Source organism: Vigna umbellata, chromosome 1 (assembly GCF_029865625.1).
Source record: "Vigna umbellata cultivar VRB3 chromosome 1, Vumbellata_1.0, whole genome shotgun sequence".
In the NCBI taxonomy this organism is placed as follows: Eukaryota; Viridiplantae; Streptophyta; class Magnoliopsida; order Fabales; family Fabaceae; genus Vigna; species Vigna umbellata.
Window position 1 is genome coordinate 28,227,970 of NC_142165.1, and position 26,144 is coordinate 28,254,113.

The 26,144-nt window shown below is 33.2% G+C and overlaps 2 protein-coding genes and 1 long non-coding RNA gene across 4 annotated transcripts; all 3 read right to left on the reverse strand.

The window, feature by feature from the left end:
* Positions 1-7,606: 7,606 nt before the first annotated feature.
* LOC148205060 (uncharacterized) lies at positions 7,607-9,867 on the reverse strand. The gene is made up of 2 exons (XR_015783089.1): positions 9,027-9,867; positions 7,607-8,938 (listed from the first exon to the last, which is right to left on the reverse strand). It is a non-coding gene; the product is annotated as an uncharacterized LOC148205060 (long non-coding RNA).
* A 2,499-nt stretch (positions 9,868-12,366) lies between these two features.
* On the reverse strand, positions 12,367-20,450 carry LOC148205061 (rust resistance kinase Lr10-like). The gene is made up of 6 exons (XM_088101202.1): positions 20,446-20,450; positions 20,147-20,309; positions 19,691-20,075; positions 17,982-18,011; positions 17,806-17,832; positions 12,367-13,664 (listed from the first exon to the last, which is right to left on the reverse strand). The coding sequence occupies exons 1-6, from the start codon at positions 20,448-20,450 to the stop codon at positions 12,418-12,420; spliced, it is 1,857 nt and encodes a 618-aa protein (XP_087957328.1). The 3' UTR covers positions 12,367-12,417.
* Positions 20,451-20,832: 382 nt separating this feature from the next.
* LOC148205062 (acetylornithine aminotransferase, mitochondrial-like) lies at positions 20,833-25,375 on the reverse strand. 2 transcript variants are annotated; one of them, XM_088102535.1, is made up of 4 exons: positions 25,272-25,375; positions 24,047-24,530; positions 21,999-22,433; positions 20,833-21,617 (listed from the first exon to the last, which is right to left on the reverse strand). In XM_088102535.1, exons 2-4 carry the CDS (start codon positions 24,485-24,487, stop codon positions 21,090-21,092), a joined length of 1,404 nt encoding a protein of 467 aa, XP_087958661.1. In that variant the 5' UTR covers positions 24,488-24,530; positions 25,272-25,375; the 3' UTR covers positions 20,833-21,089. The 2 variants fall into 2 exon arrangements, with proteins under 2 accessions (XP_087958661.1, XP_087958665.1); XM_088102539.1 differs by having other exon boundaries at positions 24,047-24,533; positions 25,272-25,358.
* Positions 25,376-26,144: the final 769 nt, after the last annotated feature.

Here is a 26,144-nt window from a genome sequence, read left to right on the forward strand (position 1 = left end):
TGAGAATTCAAGATACATATTGGGAAGATTTGAGGCCTTGCATGGTATTAATAATGGGATTACAGGGTATATAATTGTGTGCCATATGCATGGTTCCCCTATAAAAAAGTTGACACATGTACTTAATATACATTAAACCTTGTAATTTCTATGTGTTGTGGTGAGTAGTATGTGTTAGGTTGTCATGGGGCTTTTGTTTATGTGAGAGTTGTTCGGAAGACACACTATGGTGATTGATTGACAATTGTTAGTGTGAGAGGGACTTTATGTTACGTGAATGTGCATTTAAGTTAATTCTATTCATACTTGGGGTACAATGCTTGTTTACAATGATTTTGGTTAAATACAATTTATGCATGTAAGTAGGTTAGGATGAAAGAAGAAGAAGTTGTGTAGGAGGGGTATAATTGTGGTGTTTCGGTTGACAATGCTAGAGATTTAAATGATACAATCGTAAATAGGAATCTTAGGGGTTTCTCATGAAAATTTGTGTTTTGGAAAGGGGAACTTAATGTATGTGAAAAGTGTAGTGGTTTAGAGGTAGTGATTGAGTTTATATAATATGGGCATTTGCATAGTCGGTGTTAGAAGCAGAAGTTAAAGAGAGTGGAGATTTAAGTTTAGCTACATAGTGGTGAAAGATCTTATATGCTTTGGGTTCGTTTGGTAAGTCGTGCACATTTCACACGAGAGTAAAAATTTTATGATCACGTAAAAGTTGGTCTTTGGGAAATAACATATTAAGCTTCACAAGACCCTTTGGATTGGAGTTATGGGACAGTTTAAGAGTGTAGGGGTTAATTGTAGTTGAAGTATAGGAGGAATTAATGTGTGCTAGGGGTTCTTTTTATATATTGAATTTTATGCTTCACATGGGTTTTGAATAGGTGTGTGGGGCAAAAAGTGTGTAGATAATTGCATGCAGTGGAGTTAATAGAGTTAAATGAGATGGGGGTGTGGAGTAGATAACTTATGCACAAAGCTTTCTTAATGAAATATATACTTTGTCATATGCTCATTTCGTTTATTGTTGTTTGTTAAACTTCAAAACATATGAGGACGTTAGACGATCTAGTCTTATAGACGATCTTATCTTAACAACATTGATATTGTTTCATTAACTTAGATTATTTCATAAATTTGGTATACTTAGTTTGTTTGCATTGTTTGATAGTTTTTTATGTTGCATAATCAGATTTATATTCTGTCATGAATTGAATGGTGTTTGCATTAGTAGAAAATATCTAGGATCATGAAAACTTAAGAGCATTATCGAAGAATTAGGAGAAATCTGAAAGAGAGTGAAGTTATACACTAAAAGAAAAATCCAACAAAGCCTACGACTAGAGTGACAAAAATGACGCTTATAATAAGTTTAATACATTATTCCATCGTACATACCTTGATGATCCGTGCGATAGAGGACATGAGATGGTCTGTCAATGACCAATGCAACACCAACCACAACAGGGTCCCTTGAAGACTAGAGCGACAAAAAATGCAAAGACCATCGATGGCAAGGTCCCTTAACCGATAAACAAAAATAAGTTTTCATCGTAGGGTCAGGTTGGGCAACAGCCACATCACGATCGCCATGACTAGGGCAATGTCACATATTTGAGCGGGAGTTGGACCTATACATATGAAATAGTGGAGGAAGAAATGAAGTTGAGGGAGGGAATCTTACATGCAAATTTGATTTCATCAAATAAGTTAATAATGGTAATTCTGTCAACAAATTCACACACAACCTTACCGACGGTAAATTAAACAGCCATATTTTGTTTGTAATTTTGTTGGTAACTAAAATATCTATCGATAATTAACATATATGGATGGATCCTATTTCATCGATAAAAAATTGTCATTAATTTGTGTTTTTCTTGTAGTTAATCAAATTTATTTATTGTAACAATAGATCATACAAAGGAAATCAATTCTAACTTCACTTACTTTAATCGAAGCTCTAAAAACCCTAAAGATACAAAGAGATTCTTAATTTAGTGATCCAAACACACCATTGGAATCACAAAAGGTCTAAGAAATCTAAGGACCCTATTACAGCCACATGCAACACCTTTAGGTTTACATGCATGTGAACCCAAAAATTACTCCAAAGGAAACCAAAAATTAAACTTAATTTATGACTAAAAAATGTCAATTAAGATTTAAGTCTCTCTTGCTATGAACTCCCATACGTGCTTAGATATTTACAAAGAGAATATATGGGATTAGAGTTTTTTAGGAATAAAGTAGAGAATTGTTTAGAGAATAAAAACTAGAAAGATAACGATTCTTTTTATTTTGACTCAATTTTAATAGTCTTTTCCTTATATGTTACACCCACTTTAAAATAATAATAAAAAAGGTTTAATACCATTGTTGGTCCTATTTTTGTCAACTTTGTTCAATGTGAGACTCATTTTTTTCAAATGTTCAATGTAGTCCCTTATATTATTATTTATGTTCAATTTGGTCCCTTTAGCTGACGACGTTTAAATTGTTAACGAAATTGTGTCAAAGTTAGCAATCAGTAAATGATGTAACCTATTTTATCTGACATGGCTGTCTCTCGTCATTTTCATCCTGGCCACTTCATCATCCTCCATCTTCAACCTCAGGCATAACAGTTGACCATAGTGAAAACATCAGACTTCTTTAAACCTTAGACTTTGTTCTTTTAGAATCTGGGAACCCAGCCTTAGGGTCACGCAAGAGAGATTCTTTCCCAATCTCATCTTTTCTCCATTTACTGTAAGCAAAACCTAGAAGCTTCAAGCTTCTTTCCCTTCCTTTCTCATGGATGAATTGGTCTTGGGCGCCATTTTTCTCTCGTGCAAAGTTGTCGCCTAGGGAGGGTTTTGGTGTGGGTTCTAGTTGGGGTTTTGTGCAGGTAGGGCGCGAACATTCGAGTGACAACGGCGCGCTACGAGAGACCCTGTTGATGGTGTTATCGTGGAGGGGGAAGAGTTGACCTGATGTTCGCGGTGTGGTGGCCTTCATTCATCAACGCTTTTGCGGCCACTAGGGTGGTGCATCGCATAGGGAATTTCGGTTTTCTTTTTGGGGTTTTACTAATCTTGTTTGCTAAATATAAACTAGGGATTTAGGGTTTTTCAGTTGGGATATTTTATGTTCTTAATCATTCAACGTTTGCGATTGAGGTTGATGGCTACATTTTAAGGTTGTCTTTGGGATTAGGAGTTATGTTTTATATCTAATTATTGGTTTTTTTCTGGTTGCGCGATTGGTGGCAAGAGAGGCATAGATGGAGGTGTTTATTGATGTCATAGTGGCCGTCAATTTGATAAAAACCCTAATATTAAGGGGGAGTGATTAAATATCAGAAAATAAGTTTAAAAAAAGATAAGTTCACCTCACTATGCCTTAAAGTGTCCACGTCAACCAATAAGTAGCATGTCATTCACTAATTGCTCATCTAGACATTTAGTCGTTAGCATTTAAATATCGTTAGCCAAAAGGACTAAATTGAATATAAATTATGATATAAGGGACTCAATTGAACATTCTTAAAAATTGAATCCCACTTCGAACAAAGTTGACAAAAATAGGGACCAATAATAGTATTAATCCTAAAAAAAATAATTGAATCCCACTTGGAACAAAGTTGACAAAAATAGAGACCAATAATAGTATTAATCCTAAAAAAAATATATATCACCCGCTTATGCCATAAAACCTTTTTGTTCTATTGAATAATTTATAGATATCTCATCTGATGACAATGCTAATACATAAAAAATAGAATATGCATACAAATAATTTAATAAACAAAATGAAATTCAAAATAGAGTAAATAAAATTCATGAAGTTGTCAAAATATATTGTAATGTATATATTTAATTAATGATAACGAAGACGAATAATAATAACAAAAAAACATATTTTCTTTTTGAATTTATTCTATGTAATTTTATTTCCAATAAAAGTCAATTATTAAACTATTTATATCATTTACAATTTTTCATTTCAAGAAAACATTGTACATAAGAGTTTAGAATATGATTTTTTGCTAAAACATAATGATTGAATCCACCAAATGTCTAACATTTGTACTTTTATAAAAGGTTTAATCATTCACAAGGTCCCTATTTGGGGTGAGAATCTTAAATTGGTCATTTTCTTTTTCGGTGTCTTAATTAGGTCCTGATTTTGTGAATATTGCAACAATTACACCTTTACCGTTAAATTGGGCTTAATGGCGTTATTGTTAGGTTGATGTGGCATTGTCATCTTGGTTTTTCAATGACTTAGAGTTCATTATATTCTGACATGTCTTTTTTATTTATTTTTTTTTTACAAAAGAAATTGGCAACCATCATTGTGCTGCCGTCATCTTCTCCGTGCACCGCCACCATCCTTGTTAGACCTCTACGACCATCAGCCAACCACTACGAGTCCTACAAATGCTATCGTCTTCCTCTGCAAAACACTCACCATTTGCAACCGCCGTAAATCAAATCACACACAGAAATCACAAAGCAAAAAATCCCTCGTGCAGTTCATCTCCATTGCGTCACTGCTTGTTCTCCATCTTCATCAACTTGGAGAGGAAAGAAAGAGGAAAACCCAAAAACAAATCCACTTGAAACCCAATTCGTTCAAGTCGCAATAGTTGTGCGAGCATCAACCAAAACCACGAGTCTACCATGGAACCCTAATCTAGAACCAGGTTCGTTCCTCGTGTTCATCTCCATGGAAACCTACAGGAAAATCAAGCCAACAGCCTTTGCAAACCCTAATCGCGACACTCAAAGAACCCAAATCGTGAACATTTTCATATCACAACCCCAAATTATGTTTCACAATTAGGCGAAGACAAAGCAGTTTCGCAATTAGGGTTCCACATTCATGGAGACCAAGTGGTCACAGTTTCGACTTTGTGGGATTGGGGTTGGCATTGAGGTAGCGCGATTCATGGCTATCTCGTAGTGGTCCGATGTTCCCTGCAATTAGGGCTTGTAATTTGGGTTCTGGCTTGAAATCTTTGTGGAGAAATTCCTTTAATGGAGATGAACGATTTTAGTTATTGATGGTGGAGAAGAGGAGTGCTGCGGTCCGACGATGTTGATCTGTGGTGGAGGCAATGAAAGATCCCCATGGCGATTTACGACAGCTTTGCAATTGGTGTCCGACGATAGATTAAGGGAAATGCTAGGGTTTGTGGAGATGGAAGATGATGATGTGTCAAGGGTGATAACATGGTTCACTTCAATGTTTAATAAAAATAAATAAAATTCCACATCAGTGTGCCATGTCAACCATACATTAGCGTCGTTGGGCCCAATTTAACGGCATGGGTTTAACTGTTGTAATTTTCACAAAATAAAGACCTAATTGAGACGCCGAAAAAAACGAGGATCAATTTGAGATTCACACAAAAAATTTAGGACATGTCAAATGATTAAACCTTTATGAAATCTAATCTTTATATTTGCTTACATGGTCTACCTTTGCAATTTTAGATTTATTATTACATATTTTTGTATTGTCTAACATTTGTATTTTTCGAAGTATTTTTTACATTTTTTTCATGCTGCATCTTTTATAGTTTAATTTCATCTACTCTTTATTTTTTTAATAGTCTAGTTTTTATATTTTTATTGTATTTATGCAACATGTTTATGTATAGCTCATCCTTTCTTTTATGAAAGAGTCTATCATTTACATTTTTATACATTGTCTATTTCATTTAAAATTGAATTTGAATTCTTAACTTCAATTAACTTAATGTATTCTTTAAAATAATTACACATAAAATATGTTATTATATTATATTATATTATATTATATATATATATATATTAATTATTGGTTGCCGTATTTAAATTATATACATACTGACCCATCGGTTTCGTTTGAATCAAATTTTCCTCATAATGTACCTTAATAATAATTTTTTCGATATTATGATTTCATCTAGAATTTAAAGTTATTTTTTTAGAAGTGTTTTCCGCATTCATTGTTTTACTTTATTTCGTTTATATTATTTCTAATCTCGCTTTATTTTTTTCAACATATTTATCTTATTGAAAACAGTATGATACTGAAAATAAGTTATCAAAAGATAATTGTTTTTAGTTAAACCACTTTCGTCCTTATTTATGTGACTTTTTTTCAGTTAGGTCCTCGTATTATCGTTTCTCCAATTTAGTCCTTAAAAGTAAAAATTGACTCAATTGAGTCGTTGTCGTTAAATTGGCTTAACGGGGTTAAATTTTTTATGATCTGGGACGTTGATGTGGAAACTTTTTTAAATGTGGCATTCACAGAGCTTTATACGTGGAATTTGACAACATTTAACTTTTTAAAAATAGGGTTTGTCGGTGAATTTTAAAACATGGCATATAGATGGTGTAAACATGAGGATTTAGGGATTTAGGGTTCATTGTTCTTGAAGATTGGAAAGCATTTGAAGGTTCAAAAGATGAAAGTGAGAAAGTGTAAGATGCAACAATGTCTATGGGGCATTCGTGTTCATCTTCCACTTGCAATGAGTGTCGAAAGCAATTCCGCTCTATGAGCTCTCGCGGAAATGGAGGCTAGAACAGGAAGGACGCATCACTGATTTATCTTTGCGGAGAGAAGTCTATGTTTAGGACTGCGAAAACCAGTAAGAATCAAGGAAAAAAATTTTGGGGTTGCCCTAAGTATAAGGTTGGAAGTGAAAATGTTGGATGCAACTACTTCAGATGGTGTAGTGATTGGGGATTTGACAAAAGTGTTAGCTGTGAGGTGATGGAACCAAATGCTGAGAGGTTGCTAAAGAGTTTTGAAAATGAAAGTGATAAGAAGATGATAGTTGCTGTGAAGAAAGTTGTGATGGGTCTTGAAAGGTGGACGAAATTGTTCGTAGGGGTTGTTAGTGTTCTATGGTAATGAACATTATTGTAGTTGCAATGTTCATGGGAAGGGCATGATGTATTGTTGTAGGTGTAATATAGGCCAGTTTAATGTATTTTTCTTTAATGTAATGAAGATGTGTTGCAATGTATTAGTTCCAAATGTTTAATGAAATGAAGATTTCCAAACAATGAGTAGAATCTGTGTGTCCGATTTGGTATATTGTGGTTACGTTTTTTGAAGAAGACTGTCTTTATATAAGAACAAGCTCAAAAATGATTATTCTATACACTTGGAACTTTTGTACATATTTTCTCGGTCCCATTGAAAAACGTATGACCTTATGGCTGATAGTGACAATAGACTTTAATTCTCAGTATATCCAAAAATCTCTGAAACTGAAAAGAGCTTGTTAATTAATCTTTAGATCAATATAGAGTTGACACTTGTAGTCAAATTATTTTTTTTTATTTGGCTCAATTTTTAAAACTATGAACATGCAATAATCTGGATTCAGAATCAGTAACACAGTCTGCCTCCAATTTTTTTTTCTGTTCTTCAAAATCCACTTCAGTAGAGTGAGTTTTCTCTTGGGAGGGAAAAAACAGTAACCAAAAGCCATCACAATGGCTAAATCAAAAGAAAATTGATGAAAATTTGTACAGAAGAAACTTTTGTGGTCTTTTCCAAACATAACTTTGTGAGACATAAGTTGTACAACATCAGTTAATGGCACATCATGGACATAATAACATATGCAATATTACTACCAAAATGTAGTCATCCATTATTGATACAAATACCAATATACAGAATACTAAAAGATAAAACATTGTTCATAAAACAATGTTGTAATGTATTACATTTCCTTTGATCTATTACATTTCGCTTCACAAAACATAAAACATTGTTCATAAAACATGTGATTGACCCTCAAACAATGAAATGGGTTCTTCTCCTTGTGGCTGCACAACAGGTTCTTCATTTCTCTTGGGACAATGTGTTCTGTTATGGCCCACTTCCTTACACAGGCTACATCTCTTCAACATTCCACCTTTTGTCATTCTGGTGGTATTTTTCTTCAACTCCGACTACTCTAACCTCCTTTTCTTCTTAGGTCTACTAGGAAACTTTCTTTTTGATGGAGGCATGACATAAGGATATTGGGTTATCTCCCAGAGGTTGTTTCCATTAATAGGATAGATAATAGAGGAGTAAATTTCTTCATACATTGATTTCTGAAAGGAAGAAGGTGTGTAGTCCTCTCCATCTATGTTGAGAAACCTCATTGTTGCCGATGCATGAACACAAGGTATTCCAGTGATGCTTCATTTTCTACAGGAGTAGAATATTCATCTATGTTGACCACAAACTTGTCCCTACTTTTTGATAGATGTTTGACTTCAAATGGCTTTTGTGCAAACCAGCTGTGAACATAAGGCAACATTAGTAATGCAAAGCAGTTGTGCAACAAATAAAGAAAGAAATACATATCCCATAATTTTTCAATACTTGGGAATCCAATACTTTGTTAGTTGTGCCTCCTTTTGTAGTCTATTGAGTATTTTTGGACAAATTGATGATTGAAATGACCTTACCCTTGACCTATTAGTGACCCATCTCTTCATCATGTAAAGTCTGATTTCCTCCAACATTGTAATTATTGATTTTATTCTCGTATGAACCAAAACACTATTAAAGGCTTCTAACATGTTATTAACCAAGGTATCACATTGAGTTGTGCTTGTGAACCTTGATCTTAACCAATAGCTTCATTGAAGATGTAAGACATACAATCATTATATAAATTTATCAGAAAGTAAAAGAAAACTAAAGTGAACTACTACAAACCTTGGAGGAATAACTATCAAGTGGCGAAAGACATCTTGGTTGACCTCTTTTATACTTCTCATCTCCTTCTCCCATTTCTATGGATGAGTTGTTGTAGCTGCCCTCCATATAAGGTTCTTAAGATTCTTTCCAGGGAATTTCTTCCTGAAGTTTGCATATAAATGCCTTACAAAAAATTTGTGTGCAACTCCAGGAAGTAGATCTTGTACAATTGGTAACAGTCCTTGTCAACGAGTCAACAATAAGTTAGATGATATTGATTTCAAGATATGGATATAAGATAAAAGATAATAAAATATAATGCAATTTACCTTATGTTGATCTGATATCAATGTAAGTGAAGAACACATCTCAGGTCCACCTACGTCTTCAATGAGTAGCTCCATAAACCATGTCGAAGTCTCCTTGTTCTCGACCTCTACAATGGCATATGAAGTGGCAAAATTTGATCATTTGGATCTCGAGCAATAGCAGTTAACAACTCACCACGATGTTTGCCTTTCAAAAAGGCTTCATCAAGGCCAATGATTGGCCTGCATGAGACAAAGCTATCTTTGCATTCCTTGAGGCATGCGTAGAACCTCTTGAATATTGGCTTTCCATCATTTTCCTCAACTTTGACCTTGATTGTGGACCCTGGGTTTCTTGCTAATAGCTCATGAGCATAATCATAAATTCTATTATATCGCATAGTGAAAGGACCTTTCCACTTCGTCTGAAGCATAGGCTTTCGCTCGGTAAGCCATATTTTTAAATATTCCTATGTTCCATTTCCTACTAATTTTATTTCTAATATCAACTCTCTTTCTCTTACTGTTTTTTCCAATTTTTTACTTAGCCATTATGCATTCAATGGACGCAACTTGTGCTCCCTACTGCATGTGTGCCTGTCCACCATAATCCTCAATTGCCATGTATCTATTGCGTCCATGTAACCAAAATATGTCATCCAAGGACATTGTCCTTTTGCTCCCACACATTTAAGCCTTATTCTTTTCTTATCATTTTTAACAAATTTGATATTTTTTCCATTCTCTAGTGCATAGGTTTTGATGGCATCCAAAATGTCTTGTTTGTGCCCAAAATATGTTCCCACTTCCCAATTGAAATCAACCATATTTTTTGGCATAGTAAATGTAACAAAATTCCCATAACCCTATTCACCATCACTTTCTTCATCACTGATGTTAAGAGAGGTTAAGTTCTCAGATTCTCATTTATCATTAAACAAACTAGTATCACTAATGTCATCTTCTTCCAAATCTAACTCAGAAACAACACTTAAATCTGACCTCTCTATTCCAAGTAAAACAGATTCAACTTCAACCTCCATATTACCACAACTTTCACTTTCTCTGAAGTCACACTGGACATTTATGTTAACTAACTCATCCATACTATTCACCTCACCATTATCATCATCATCTAATATACTTCATTCATGAACTTGTACTTGTATGTCCTCCAACTCTTCTACTTCTATTCTGTCAGCCTCACCATCATGTAATTGTATCCTCTCACCCTCAACATCTTGGACTTCTAACCTCTCACCTCACCATCATGTGCTTCTCTCCCCTCAACCTCACCATGACTATCATGAACTTATATTCTCTCACCCACAACATTATCTGCTTCTGTCCTCTCACCATGACCTTCATCAACTTCTTTTCTCTCACCCTCAACATAATCTACTTTTGTCCTATCATCATTATCTTCATTAACTTGTATTCTCTCACCCTCAACATCATCTACTTTCGTCCCTCACCATGACCTTCATCAACTTATATTCTCTCACCCTCAACATCATCTGCTTCTATTATCTCGGCCTGACCATCATCAACTTGTATCCTCTCACCCTCAGCACCTACCCCCTCATCCAATTGTTGTGTGACACCACCATCATCTATGGCCTGACCAAACTGTTCAATTACACCACCATCATCTTCTTCTGTCCTTTCATCCACCACTACACCCTCACCACCCTCATGCATCTCAGGTGCAACTTCCTCACCTCCTTCATCAACATTATATTCAGTCATGTGAATGACATCAGGTTGAGACATAGTATGCACAACATATAAATGAACCTAACCATTTAACCTAACTAAATTCACCATATGCAGGAGTCCTACATCATCACACAAGGCTTATAGCCTATCATCTAATACAGGACCACATCCAACAGAAAACCACAAATCCTTAAATCCATCATACCTAAGCCCTTTTACCACACTCACTAAAACAAAGTAACTCCAAAAGTCAGGGTCAAAATACATAGTATCAATTTCCCCTTCATACTTGAGGGACTCGTCGTTCGCGAACTTCCCCCCATGGTGAATAACAACCTATATATCATCCTCCATCACAGACAACATAATCAACAATATTCTACACCTATAAATAACCGTAAAACGAAAAAAAACATCGTATATTAAAACGAATATCAATTGATAAAGACAAAACAAAGGAACTTTAACTATGGGAGACATGGGGGACCACAATCGCAATATGCATACAATACATTTTCGGACAACCCCAACCCCACATTCAAAAAAGCATGGTCAGATAACAACAAAAAGCATTGAATATTAAATTCAAATCTATCTATAGTACAAATACTAACCTTCCATGAAATTTCACTCCAACCACTTGCAATACACGTTGAACTTCGCGATTCACGTCGAACCTAAAGGTACCAACGCTTACTCCAATGACGAAGCTCCAAAGCCCTAATTAAGCAAATATCGTCTCCACTAATGACTTCGCGCAAGGTTGCAATACACTCTGTTTCATATTTTTAATCCCAACGCGCAAGGTTGCAATACACTATGTTTCATATTTTTAATCCCAATTTCAATTTCAGTGAACCCTATTTCCCATCTTAGAAATTCCTATTTTTAAAATGTTAAATGTTATCAAATTTCACGTATGTGAATATCACGTTTAAAAAACTCTCCACATCAACGTCCTAGGTCATAAAAAACTTAATTCCGTTAACCCAATTTAACAGTAAGGACTCAATTGAGTCAATTTTTCACTTTTTAAGGACTAAATTCAAGAAACCGATAATACTTGAACTTAAATGAGAAAAAACCACACAGGAACGTTTAACTTTTTTTTTTAATATATAATTCCGTGAGCTTAGTGAAAGTGGTCATACATGTTTTGTGTAAAGGCACTTAGCACTAAACGTTATGCAAACTACCACGATTTTAATTGCAAATGAAGGTTACCGCCCGTTAAAAATGTCTGTTATAGCTGCTATAATTCTCAAAAAATTATGAGTATAACAAAATATAACGTTGTTGATAAGTATATTCAAAGAACTTGTCAGAAAAACGAGAACTTAAAATCTAACTAACAAATACAATGAGATTTTCATTTGGTATGATAAGGACTTCTTTTACTTAAATTTATTTTTCTTGCATAGTAAAAAGTTAGTATAAATAATGTATTTGGCGAGTAGGACAATCAACATAAAGGTAGTTAACGTTATAGAATATTAAAATATTATAATAAAATTACTATTTTGTTAATATTACTTTTGAATCAATAAAATGTATGTTATATTTAAATTCGTAATACTACTTAGAGCGTGAGATCTTCAATTGTTAAATAAACTTTAAATTGGAAATATAAAGAAGTAAGTAGTGTCTTTCAAAAGAAACATCGTGTAAATCGATTTATTAGCCATTACAAATATCAAGTAGAAAATTCAGAAGAAATATGAGAAATATGAACAATGCTTTCCTCAGTATAACTTGTCGATCCACTATAATCATTTGAAGAGGTTTCGTAGGATTTAGTTTTGTGATCATTTATCTGATAGAGAGAAGGTTTTGGAGGCATTTCAATATTCTCAAGTTCTCCTTCCAACATCTCCACTACTTTGATCATGGGAGGACGATCACTTGGCTTCAGTTGTATACACCATAATGCTATTAAAAACATCTTCTTTATCTCATCATTGTATTCTTGCTTGGTAACATTTTCTCCTTCTATCTCATTTTCCCCACTCAATTGATGGTATATCCAAAGAGGAAAAAAAAATTCACTTGAATCATTTGCATGTGGATTAAAGTTTCTTTTTCTATTTGTCATTTCCATCAAAAGCATTCCAAAACTATAAACATCTGCCTTGTATGACACTCCTCCAAAATTATGATAAAACAACTCGGGCGCCATGTATCCAAGTGTTCCCCTGACATCAGTCAAAGTGATAATACTTTTGTCTGTAGGATAAAGTCTTGCCAAGCCAAAGTCTGAAACCTTTGGGACAAAGTTTTCGTCCAAAAGGATGTTATGTGGCTTGATATCAAAATGTAAAATTTGCATGTCACAACCTTCATGCAAATAAGCAATACCACGAGCCACTCCAAGAGAAATCTCGTATATTTGTCTCTGAGTTAAAGAGATAATATCTTGCTTGGAAAAAATATATTTATCAAGAGAACCATTAGGCATGAATTCATAAACAAGAGCATGATTTGATGATTCCACACAAAATCCAATAAGTCTCACCACATTTGTATGATGTATTCTTCCAATAGTACCAACTTCACTAATGAAATCTTGCCCATCAGACTTTGATTTACTCAACATCTTTATCGCAACAAATGACCCACTACGCAGCTTTCCTTTGTATACCAAGCCAAATCCTCCTTGACCTAACTTTTCCTTAAAACCCCTCGTCATGTGCTTTATTTCTTTATATGAGTATCTTATTGGCGCGAGGGTATTTTCTTGTAGAAAAGCTTCAATATTTTCATACTTTGATTTATGTCTTCTTCCCCCTTTATATATCAACAACACAGCAAAAACTACCACACCAAATATAAATCGTATTATAAAGTACGGTAAGATATACCTTCCGACACCTTTTCCTATTTCAGCTGCTATATCACCATCATATCCTGTAGCTTTATTCAAGCCAAAATTTCGCATCAATCCTGCATGGTTAAAAAATTTATTATGGTTGTGTTGAAAACTATTTCTTATTTCTATCATCATGTTACAATGCTTACAATTAATAACAACTATTCACAACAATGTTAAAATTATATATCAATTAAATTGTCCAATGTGGGGACAAGGACTCACTTATGAGAAAATTATTAGACATTCATGTGTAGAGTTGGAAGTCCTACTCTATGAATGAGATAAGCAATATCCAAAGAGAAAGATTCACAAAATCATTGACTTAAATTTTTAGGTTGAAGGTAGTGTTGTGATCTTTTATATGATTAACTCAACTCATTGATAGACTGATTCTCCCGATCTCAAAGCCCTTCATAATTTCATTTTTAATCTCTTTCTTGTAGGCTTGTACTACAATTTTATCCTTTCTTATTCCTTTGACTTTGAGGACCTAACTTTGATGTCATAAAATGGTTGGATTCTTCATTGAGATAAGCAGTTTAAACGTCAATTTTGTTTTTGAACAAGATATCGTCATTGTTTTTAGGGATCTCAATCACAGGAACATATGAACATCTCCATTTGATTATTTTTGTTCATCCTTGTCTATGTTATTTAGATGCTTAAGTTTTAAATTTTGAATATTTAATTAAATTTCAATGGTTTAATTTTAATCCTTGTCTATGTTCACGCTCAAATGCTGCTAAGTTTAGTGGCTATTTGGCACTTATTACTTGATGACATGTTTCTATTGTCATTCCTACTTGGGATAAGGTTGAAGAGACAAAGAAGAATCTCACGTGGAAGGATATTAAGTATGTGAACATGATATTAGTTAATTTCATTATTAATCTACATTTATAGGAAATTGATTAAAGTTTGTTTCTACAACAAAATTTTGATATTTCGAACATGAAGGTGGTAAAAAAGATGATCTCATCTGCCACTGCCACCTAATGGACGGACTTCAAGAATTTCTTAACACAGGAATATGCATTTAGAAAACATAAAGATCAATAGTCCTCGTGTCAAGTACTAGATCCGTCAGGAGGATTTGACGGAATTTCATGTTAGTTGGTTGGGTGATTCTTGGCAGGTTAGTTTTTTACAATTGTTTTAATGAAACAAAAGTATAGGTACACTTCTTGTTGTCTCATTTTTTATTTTTTGTTGCAGAAAAAGAGATTGGCCGCCCAAAACCGACAAAAACTAAATGATGCACTCTACCTACTATCATGAGGGTGTGTGTATACATTGTTAGAGCCTCAAGAAGGCTCAAGCAGAGACAGGCTAGAGTCTACTGACCTCTATGAGATGTGTAAGGTTGCTTGTACCAGATCAGGCAAATGACTTCTCAGTTTGCACACAAGCTCATTTATTCCTCGTGGTCAAGATGATATTTTGACGATGGGCAAAGTAAGACCAAAGAATCCAAGACGTTTGTGCAATACTGGTGGGGCATAGGACTCTGAGATTACTTTAGCCCACCACCATTAAGAACTGTCAAATCTTGCACTCAGGATGTCTTGCATAAAATTGAGATGTAGTTTGAAAAAAAAAAAACTTATCAAATTTGGCAATCCTTGAAGCAAAAAGATTGATGAGAATTTATAGTCCCTTGCTCATTCTTAGCAGAAACTCAAGGAATAACTTCTACATTTTCTAAGGTTGTTTGAGTGAGTACCAAAGGGTCATGTGTTGTTGTAGATCCTTTAGCAGATCATAGTTACACTAGTGTAACAAATCAGTGTGAGTTATATCTTGAAGATATCCCCTAAGTGTAGTCGCAATTGGACAACAAATAGAGGGAGGGTTAACCATCCATAATGTCCCTCTGCAGTCTGACTAGCCACATGTTGTGATTGATGAAGTTCAAGATGTTGTTGCTTGAGTGCCCATACATAATACAGAGGTTCCATTGGTTGGGAAGGCTTTAACATGAGCACAAGTATTACATTGTTTTTTTCGTTTTTATTATAATAATTTATATCAATGTTGACCCAAACGTTTTTCCTTTGTTTAGGATTTTTTCCGTCATGATAAGTAAGTTCTGGGACAACATGTTGATGATGATGACATGGTAGAATGATTCCATACCAAATCTTTTGACCATATACCCAATTTGAGAAGGAAGGTTATGTAGCTACGATGAGACTTTAGAGTATTTCAAGTTAATATTATTGATTTCCAATTATACATTTCCTTACCTGATGCCTTGGAAGTTATGTTAAATTACTACTACATATTAATGTAACTTAACTGTTTCAGGTCTTCAATAATTAATCTCCATTATCGTAGCATGATGTAAGATCTAAAAAATACCTAAGAGTAGAAGTAGTTTTTTATAAATGAAACTTGACTATTTTATTATTAAAAAGCTTGAGCTATAAATAGAAAATTAGTTAATGACGATTCATTTTATAAAAGATGATATCTCTCTCTAGAAAAAAGCCTTTTTTCCTACTTTACACTCTTTCTAAATTTCTAACCAATCTATCAGTTTGTTTGAAGATCCTTTACCCTTTTCTCGAGTCATTTTGAGAATTTGTTTGTCCGAGGATTGTTATACTAATGCATGTGTCAAAAAATACTTCAGATGAATCCCTATTTGGTTTGGTTAGGTTGTTAGGATGCGTTCAAATTAATAATCGGACTTTTCTTTTGTGACATAGAGTTTATATAGCCTTTTGAGATAGTAGCCTAAATACAAGTAAGTGAACCTTGCTACTCAACTTGATTGTTTTGATTAATTGTGATTGGTTCAGAAGATGAAGTGAAATACATTTATGATGGGTAGTGATGTTGTTTGAATTGAGATGTGATAATGTTCGTTTCTTTGTTGAATATTGGTGGTTGTGAATTGAATGATATTATGTGATTAAGGACAAATTAAGGTTAAGTATATTAGTTTGGACATTGGCTCATGGTGATCTATTTTTTATTGATTTGTGCCTTTTTATGGATTGTAAAAGATATAAAACAAATGCATGTTGAAGGCAACTAAGAAAATTGGTGTGTGTTAGGGTTTTGAATTTATACTAACTCATTGGACCAACTAGTTAGTCATTAGGCAAAAATGAAAAATTAAATTTCCATATAGCTCCAGTCGTTCCACTCATAGGGTGAGCCTAGATAAATTGGTTCACAAGGCTTTAGTTGTTCGGCAAAAATACTTTTACAAAAATCGAGAAAGCATAGGGTGGTTGGTCGCCGAGCCATTGGTTTCACTGAGCGAACTAGTTAGGTTTTTGATCCAAGGTTTGGTCATTGAGTGAGTTGGTTTCCTGTCAAGCAAAAATAAATCTGTGATATCCAAAGAAGCTCATAAGGAATTGGTAGTTGGTGACTCATGGCTCGTTGGACGAGTGTACCTCTAGGGTAGCTTGTTGAGTAAGTGAGACTGTGTTAGGCGAGCTTGAGTTTTTGGAAAACTCCCAACTGGTCTCGCTAGGTGAGAGGGGGAGAAAGTTTTGAAGAAAAATAAGTGGACTTCTTTATATGTAGGGGTGTTGCATAAGACGTAAAGTAAATAAGAGAATAGTGATCAAATTTCCTTCTCCAAAGGTTAAGTAATTTTCTTGTTTGACTTCTTTATATGCTAGATTAGAATTGTCTATTCAAATAGTTAGAAAATTATATTGTATTGAGAATTATTGTTTTTTCAGGTTTTTGTTTGAAGTTAAAATCAAATGCTATTAAAAAATATGTCCAAAATTTATGTCGGTCAGTGTATACTCTACTATAAAATTTGGACTTTTTTTCCTATTTTTTATGCACTTTGAGTTTCGTGCATCTAGGTTCGATATAACATATTTACATCGAACTAGCACTCGAACATAAATTTACATCACCCGCATCCAAATCAAAATATTTTATGATGTACAAAAAATAGAGGGAAAGAAATATGCAGAGAAAACAGGTACTGATTTTCTCATTCCACCACTTCACATTACATAAATGCACCAGTATATAAACTGTCTAGATGACAGTTAATACGGTTATATGAAACTAATCTCTTTGATTAGTTTTCAACATTTTAAATATCTTATTTAGATTAATCTTGATAAAAATGTATTAAATAATATAATAAATGTTTTCTTGTAAGAAATAATAATATAATAAATGTGATCATTATAGAAACGAAGGTACATGCTAGGAAGAAAAGAAAGTTACCTCTATAAAGACCAATGCAAAATAAAACTGCAAGAAAGTTTTGCGATGTCAACAAACTGAAAGGATAAAAACCAAACCAGTAGAATCTAAGGAACAAGGAGGTAAAGGACTAGATTATATATAAATGTATAAAGGAAAATAACCTAACAATGGAATAAACAAGGATAGAAACTTACCTATTACGTATATTATGTTTGCATTACTACCTGAAAAACATGAGAATGAAATTCAGGGAACTGAAAGAAGATTTAGAAGAACTTTGTAAGATCTTACATAAAGACATTGCAGAATAATTTTACTTTATAATTAAAACTTCCAATCATAATATATTTATTTATTTAAGACCTTCATATCTTTTAACTATGTAATAACACCTGTCGAACATGTTAGGCATAAGTGTTGATAAATGCAATTTAGAATTCACCATAACGTGGTCAGTTCATTCAATTTGTAATCTATTTTAGTTTTTTTTTTTGTTTAAAAAATCATATAATCTATATTTAATTTAGTTGAATCATTTTTAAATATTTAATTTCTCAATATATAGTTTGCTTCCATTTATGTATTTTATTTATTCCCACAAAAAAAATAAAGGATTAATTCAATGGTGATGAAGCTACTCTCAACAAAATAAGAATGTACAGGAATCCCAATACTTTTAAGAGGGAGGTCTCTTCTTCAATTATGTGAAACGGTACCAGCCCTCTCCAAAAGTTGTGCATGTATATAAAACAAAAATACCTAACATAGTGCTAAAAAAAAAATATGAAACATATTAAAATGCAAATATGTCTACTTTACCAAACAAAGAAAATACAAAAACTAAATTACTTGTTATTCTATTTTAATCATTTTCTGAATAAAAAATTCAATTTAATTATTCAAGTATAAGAGAGAATATTATAATTTTCATTTAATTATATCATCATAAAATGTGAAAGAAAGAAGCATGGATAACAATGTAAGACAGACTATCATCAAATAATTGGAGGTGGAAATTTCATCTCATTTAATGCTACTTTGCCGACTTAGCCGACCATACGGAGCACAGTTGGACCACTACCCTTTAAAAAAGTTCTATTAAAACTTTTTATAATGTAATTTTGTTAAGATTTTAAGCATCTAAAAAAATTAGAATATATGTTTTCATTATTACTAGTTATTTTATAAACTTAATTTTTATATTATTAATAAAAAAATATTTAAATGAAAGGTAGACTAAATTTACTAATATACTTTTCTCATTAATAAATTTGTTCATTTAAATGAATGTTATAAAATAAAAATTTTAAATTTTATTATTATTATAAATTGGACAGATTGACTTATGGGAGGTATTCATAAATGAGGTGAACCAGTATTTAATTAACAAGTTGTCTATGTTCAACTTGATAGGAAGACTAGTAGCTCATCCACTAAATGAATTACTTAAATAGATGTCTATATTAATATCAATGGGAACATAAACACATTCTATTCACATGTGTATCTTTTTTTTTTAAATAATAAAAATAATTAAAAATTAGACATTATAACAACTATTAAAATAAAAATAATTATTAAAATGTTCATTAAAATTATTGAAAATTAATATAGAAAAAGTAATTATGAAATAATTTTTTTATTAACTTTAAGGATAATTAAATTTATCGCAAATAGTTTAATATAAACAATAAAATTAATAAAACAGACTGTGGTGATAAAAAAAATACGTAATAAATAAGCTAAATCTAAAACCATTTCAAAATAATTATAGAGAAAAATCATTTTATTAATAGCTAAAAATGATTACGAAAATTAATAAAACAACTTTTTATCAATAAAACAAACTGAAATAATAATTTAACCAAATATAGACACAGATCAAGTGAAATGGTGTAATTACCGCTGCTGCATTCGTATGTGACCGAGTTAGGTTCTTCATAGATATAACGGCAGTCTTGCTGGCACCGAACTTCATGTGTGGATTCATCAACACTACAATCTACTCCCTTTCCGCATCGATTTTCACAGATAACATACAACCAAGAGAGTTCAAATCCCTGCGAAAGCATTTTGTAGATTTCACTGTACGAAATTGCTTCGTTGGACTTGTGCTCTCCCACACCAGCAAAAGTAGCCACCATCAGCTGGCACCCAACCTTGATGTCCTTCACACCAAAACCGTTTTGCGAATCCCTAACAAAAGCATACACGTGTCCTCTCAGGTCGCAACCACTGGCTTCANTTGCCCATAATATTTTTCCACGTTTATCATATTCATTGCAACCCTATCATCATACAACTTATGCATCATAATTTCAATACTATAAAAGAACTCCTTTAATTCAATATAGCCCACATCTTTAAGGGCATCTACGACTTCAAAATAACTCCATTTGTCGGGGTCAACATTCCAATAAGTTACTTCCCTACCAATATATTTAAAGGGAATCTCCTTTACCAAGGTTCCATCATGGTGGACCACAACTTCAAACCTCTTGTCACACGTCCTAAATCTAACTCTACAAATGGAAACCGACAACAAGGGACCACTAAAAAGGCTTAAAGTAAACTAAAACGCCTCTCACAAAAACCACTTTCAATTACCATCATTCCAAGTCACCTTCATTTAAGTTGTCACGTATATGAACAACTTACCCCATTTAGTAATGACTAATGTAGGCAGTGTGTGATTAACGATTTAGACGTCATTATAGAAAATGACCAAACTGAACAAAAATTACAAAAATCGAAACCACTTTGAATGCCGAAAAAAATCAATAATTACTTTAAACAAAACTTATGAAGATAGAGACAAAAATAGGTCTTAGCCATTCCTTTTCCTAATACGAAGATAAAAATAGTTTTACATTTTAATCATTACATGAAAAATGTTTAGAATTGAATTTTGCTATTTACTAAAGTTATAGAATTTGGTTCATTTGTTTAATATATTGTCTATTTTAATCTCTGCATAAAAATAGTCATTTTCTTTTAGCCCTGTATTTGACATATTATCTTTTGTTATATCATCCAGATAAATCATAGACAACTAACATCTTTTACAAAAGGAAATATATAGTTACATTAGGAACTAAGAAGATTTTACAATCATTATTGCACTTCATACGAACCATCTCATCTGGCATGCATTACTAATAACATAGTTGAAACATTCTTATAATGGAAACTTCTTCAATGAAAGGGAATTAGTGAGATTGGCATATGAAACAACTACTCAACAATACCCAATCAAATAAGTTAACTTTTGCTTGCAATGTCAATCCTCTTTCTCCTCCCTCCTAGTTATCAAGAACTTGTAAAGTTTGGAACAAAATGTCCACAGCCTGCTCGATCTCCTTCTCTGTTATGATCAATGGTGGTACAATCCTCACTACATTTCCTTTTCCAGCAGTTAACACTAACAGGCCAGAATTTCGACAAGCATCAACAAAGGGCGTGGCAGGTATATCTAAATCTATTCCTATGATTAGCCCAACACCACGAATTTCTTTCACATGTTGGTTTCCTCCCAACTTCTGGTTGAGTAGTTCTTTGAAGTAGAGACCTTTCTTAGATACAGATGACAGGAAATCAGGTTTTGATATTTTATCGAAAACAGCAAGAGCAGCACTGCAAACAAGAGGGTTTCCTGCAAAAGTGCTTCCATGATCACCGTAATTTATAGAAGAAGCAACTCTCTCCGTCACTAAAACTACTCCAATAGGTAGGCCTCCAGCAAGAGGCTTTGCAAGGGTCATCATATCAGGGAAGATACCATATGCCTCATGGGCCCATAAAAACCCTGTTCTACCTAAACCACATTGAACCTACAAAATCACAAAAACCATATAGTTAATAGAATAGTATATAAAACCAAAAATAATACTTAAATTAGCTATAATTATACCTCAACATATGACACCTATATTCTGTCACTCTATGAACAACATAATTCATGTGACAATGTCATTCTTCTCATCATTCAACCAATAACATGGCAAAGATAGACCAACAGACCATTTTTTGGGTCACATTGTCATCAACATATTAGACAATCTTTTCCAAAGCAAGTTTGAAATAAATTGAAAAAAAAAACGCTTAAAAGTGAAAATCAAAGGAGTGTGGCACAGACAAATTTAAGTTTAAAAGTTTAGGAACACTAGGCATTACCATTAACAGTAATATATCAAATATTAGATGCATGATACCTCATCAAACACAAGAAGTGTCCCTGTTTCATCACAAGCATTGCGCAGGGACTGTAGAAATTCTTTTGTGGCACTGTAAATTCCACCTTCTCCTTGGATGGGTTCCACAAAAACTGCAGCAATCTTGCCCTGCTTAATTAATTCTGTTGCAGCCTGAGCATTTCCATACTCTAAAAAGGTCACTCCAGGCATTATGGGTTCAAAAGGTGTCCTATATTGTACTTTACTTGTCAAAGCAAGAGCACCCAAGGTTCTCCCATGAAAGCAGTTACTAAAAGCAATGAACTCTGTTGCTGGCTCCTTCGCATTAGTAGTTGTTTGTCTCTGATGTTTTCTTGCAAATTTTATAGCTGCTTCATTTGATTCTGTTCCAGAATTTGAAAAGAACACTCGATCAGCAAAAGAGGAATCCACAAGACGCTTTGCAAGTTCTACCTGCAACAATTCAAATATAATTATAGAATGCAATGCAAAACCAGACACATAACCTGTTTCTACAAGAAATGAACCAAAGTAAAGCATAATGGAACCACTATGAAACAATTACAAATAGGTAGATAAAAAATAAAGTTATAATAAAGACATGTCCAATAATATTAGAACCATATACTTATTAGATAAAGCATAAGTTGTTTTCTTTCCTTTTCATAATATAGATGCAATAACAGAATGACATAATAAAATCAAATGATCAATGACCATGTTTTACTCTAAAATCTGCAAAGCACAATAAATAATGAAATCCCCAAACCAAATGATCACTGACAAATCTATTTCCATTTGTCTAACAAATATAAAATCAAGGAATCATAATGCCAGATTAACTGGCATTTATGCAAACATATATGGGATGGAAGAAATTTGATAATGGGAAACTACAACACTCTGGATTCTATGAACAGTAGAGTATAAAATTGGAGAGATGTAAAGTAATCTTTTAACACCTATGAAGACTAATAACTGAGGAGTACTCAAAGTCTTTCATATTGTAAACTAAAAAATATAAATACAAGGCTTATCATTATATCTAAATTATCCTTCCTTCTAAATTGAAGGGCTGACAACATTATGTATGTTTCATTGGGAACTTGTTTATCATTTTTATATATTGGTTTAGTTTCCCTTTCCCTGTTAGAGTTCTAGACAATTCTAATTTACAGAATTACCAATCAAGTAGGCACTATACTCTAGGGCTTAATGCCTGGTAACAACAACTGGGTTTCCCTTCAATTAACTAATGGTACAGTATAAAACAGTAATCAATCCTGAAAATTAACTTTCTCACAAGCTAAGGTAGGAGAGTCACATAGTGTAACCAAGGGACAGCTGCCAGTCCACAATGATAAAGAGCATGAGGCACCAGAGTTTGTTAGGTCCAATAAGCTGTTGGTGACTATTCCTGCACGATTGAAGGACTGAGGATAGTATTTATCAGGAAATGAGAGTGGGGAAAAGGGGCAGACAGGATGATACTGCTATCTCTCTTCTACGGGCTCTTATCTCTGAGATCCCTTGTTTTCTGTTGATTTGTATGTATTCCTAGTGACTATTTCTACTTCAGTACTAATAACACTTTTGAGAGGAGGTTTCTTCACAGCAATCAAAAACATAAATTGATGAAGTGAATCAGTCTCATACAAATAACCAATTGAAATCACAAGAAGGAGAAGCAGAAGCAATTGTACTTTGAACAATGAAGAAATCACGGAAGACTTGAAGAGACTAGATGGTTGAAGAAAAAGCTGTAAGTACCATCTTAGAGAAACTGAAAAGGGAGAGAATTAAACATGAATTGAATCTTTTTATTATTGTATCACACTTAGAACCATGAGTACAACAGTATTTATAGATGTAGTTTACTACTAACTGTTATAAGAACTGACAGTTGTACAAAGTAATAAAATAGTTTACATGTAAACCTGTTGCAGTACAAAGAAAATAAGTTGTACAATACATTTGTAAACCATGCAGGTTAACTACAGTCTGTATACTAACACATACATATGAAGAAATTGATATAACTCAGACATATAGTAACATGCCCAAACCTGAGGTATTGTGTAGAATACATTGCTGGTATGAGTAAGGGTGGCAGCCTGTTCAACAACAGCTTTTAACCAATCTACATCACCATGCCCCAGAGCATTGACAGCAATCCCAGCACTCAAATCTAAATATTCTTTTCCTTCAACGTCATACAATTTGCAACCTTCCCCCCTCTCAAGCACCACTGCTGTTCTTGCATATGTCCCCACCAAAAGCTTCCCCTCCATCTCGATCACATCCTTAATTTTCTCCAATTTTGCCTTCCCAGTGTTTGGTGCAGCAACATCCATATTAAGACATGCACTCACAACACTCCGACCTCTGATCTGAATACCGGGACTTCTTCCAATCAAAATGCTCTCTCTTGCCAAACTGAAAAACTGCCTGGGTTTGTAACATGGTTGAGAAATTGAATGGTTTGGAGAAATGTGAACTGTATTCATTCTGTTCAGTTAAGGGAGAGATTGTTCCACTTTTTCTTTCCTTCTGCTGAAACAACAATAAAAATTATAAGAAATAAAAGATCAGCTTGGGATAGAGTTCAGACTTCAGTCCTCAAACACTCCACCATGCGAACAAAGAATTTGCAGGTTACCTATATTCAAAACAAAACGAATACATTTGCAACTGAAAAATCCAAAGCGCATAAAAGCACAAAACCAAATCAAGATTACAATGGAATTCAGTGCAAGACAAGATTTGCCAGCAAAAAACTGAAAAGCACCACAGCAAACCTATACTAGGGTTATTTAGTCCCAAAACTTTTCTTGTGTGCAGATTCTTCACCAAAGTCATCAACTTAGGAAGCACATATAAGTAACCACTGCCATCTAACTAATCTATTTTCAATTTTAACCTTTTAAGTACCATTAAATAACACAAAATTAATTCACAATCAAGCAAAACCCTCTTCTCTGAAAAATATGTGTTGGAATAAGCCAAACCAACCCAGTTTCAAACCAGATATCACAAAAAATTGAAGATTTTATCAACCAAACAATTTCAAATCATAAACACTGGTTTTGGATGAATAAGCACTTGAACACCCGCATCATCTGATTTTTAATCTAACATGCTTTCATCACCGAGCAAGTCACAGATTCCCACCTTTTGAATACACTTTCAAATACTAACAACAATTTTTTATTTTGTTTTCTAAGATAAAATACAACAACAAAAAGTTATATCAAAACTAGATTCGAGCTAAGCAAAAAGTACGAACAATACCTTGACAGTAAAATCCTAATGTGGAAGTTTTCAACTTGGAGACACTGAAGAGCCGTGCTCATTTTAAGTGTGTGATGAGAAAGAGACGGACCAAAAAAAAAAAACGTCCACTACAAAAAGTCCAGTTATTACTAACAGTAATAATAATAATAATAATAAAACCAAACTACACCAACAGTTTGAAATTTCTAAATTATACTTATACTTTTATGGATCTGTGATTGTAATAATATTAAAACTTAAGAAAATGGCCATATGATAATTAAAGATTTTCAACAATAGTGGAAGATATGTGTAGAATTTGAAGAAAATAAAAGTATCACAATTTCTTGTTAAAATAAGGTTTAATAAATCTTTTCTTCTTCTTATTTATTAGATTGATTCAGTATATTCTCTTTATTTCTTTTGGGTTCAGTCAAATCTTCCTTTTCTTAAAGTTGATCTAGTTTGTTACATTGACTATAACATAATATCTGTATACATCAGGTGTGAGATGTAATATTCTTAATTTTTTAATTTTTAAAATTTTTTTTTAAGAGTGGGAGTAAAATATAAAATAAAGTAAGAAATAATATTTTTTTATTCAACTTTAAGAAAATACATACAAAATAAACCTTAAATGCTAAAGAAAACAATGAAAACATTCAACAACACATGAAACCGAACACTCACATTTTTTTCTTTTCAACTTATCATTTTGTTTGTCTTAGTCTGTTTCCATTCACAAAAACATTAATCTAGTTAAAATCTGGGATTGGAAAAACGTTTAAGGTTTGAGAACCCAATAACAAACAAAAGAGGGAGAGACAGACAGTACCACTTATGAGAGAGACTGAAAAACGGGCCTATGCAAATCTCACCAATTTTTTAAGC

Coding starts and splice junctions, on each gene's coding strand:
- LOC148205062 (XM_088102535.1), bottom strand. CDS start 24,487: ATGAATACAGTTCACATTTCTCCAAACCATTCAATTTCTCAACCATGT. Junction 22,434..24,046: donor TATTCTACACAATACCTCAG/GTTTGGGCATGT, acceptor GAATTGTTGCAG/GTAGAACTTGCAAAGCGTCT. Junction 21,618..21,998: donor CACTTCTTGTGTTTGATGAG/GTATCATGCATC, acceptor GTGATTTTGTAG/GTTCAATGTGGTTTAGGTAG.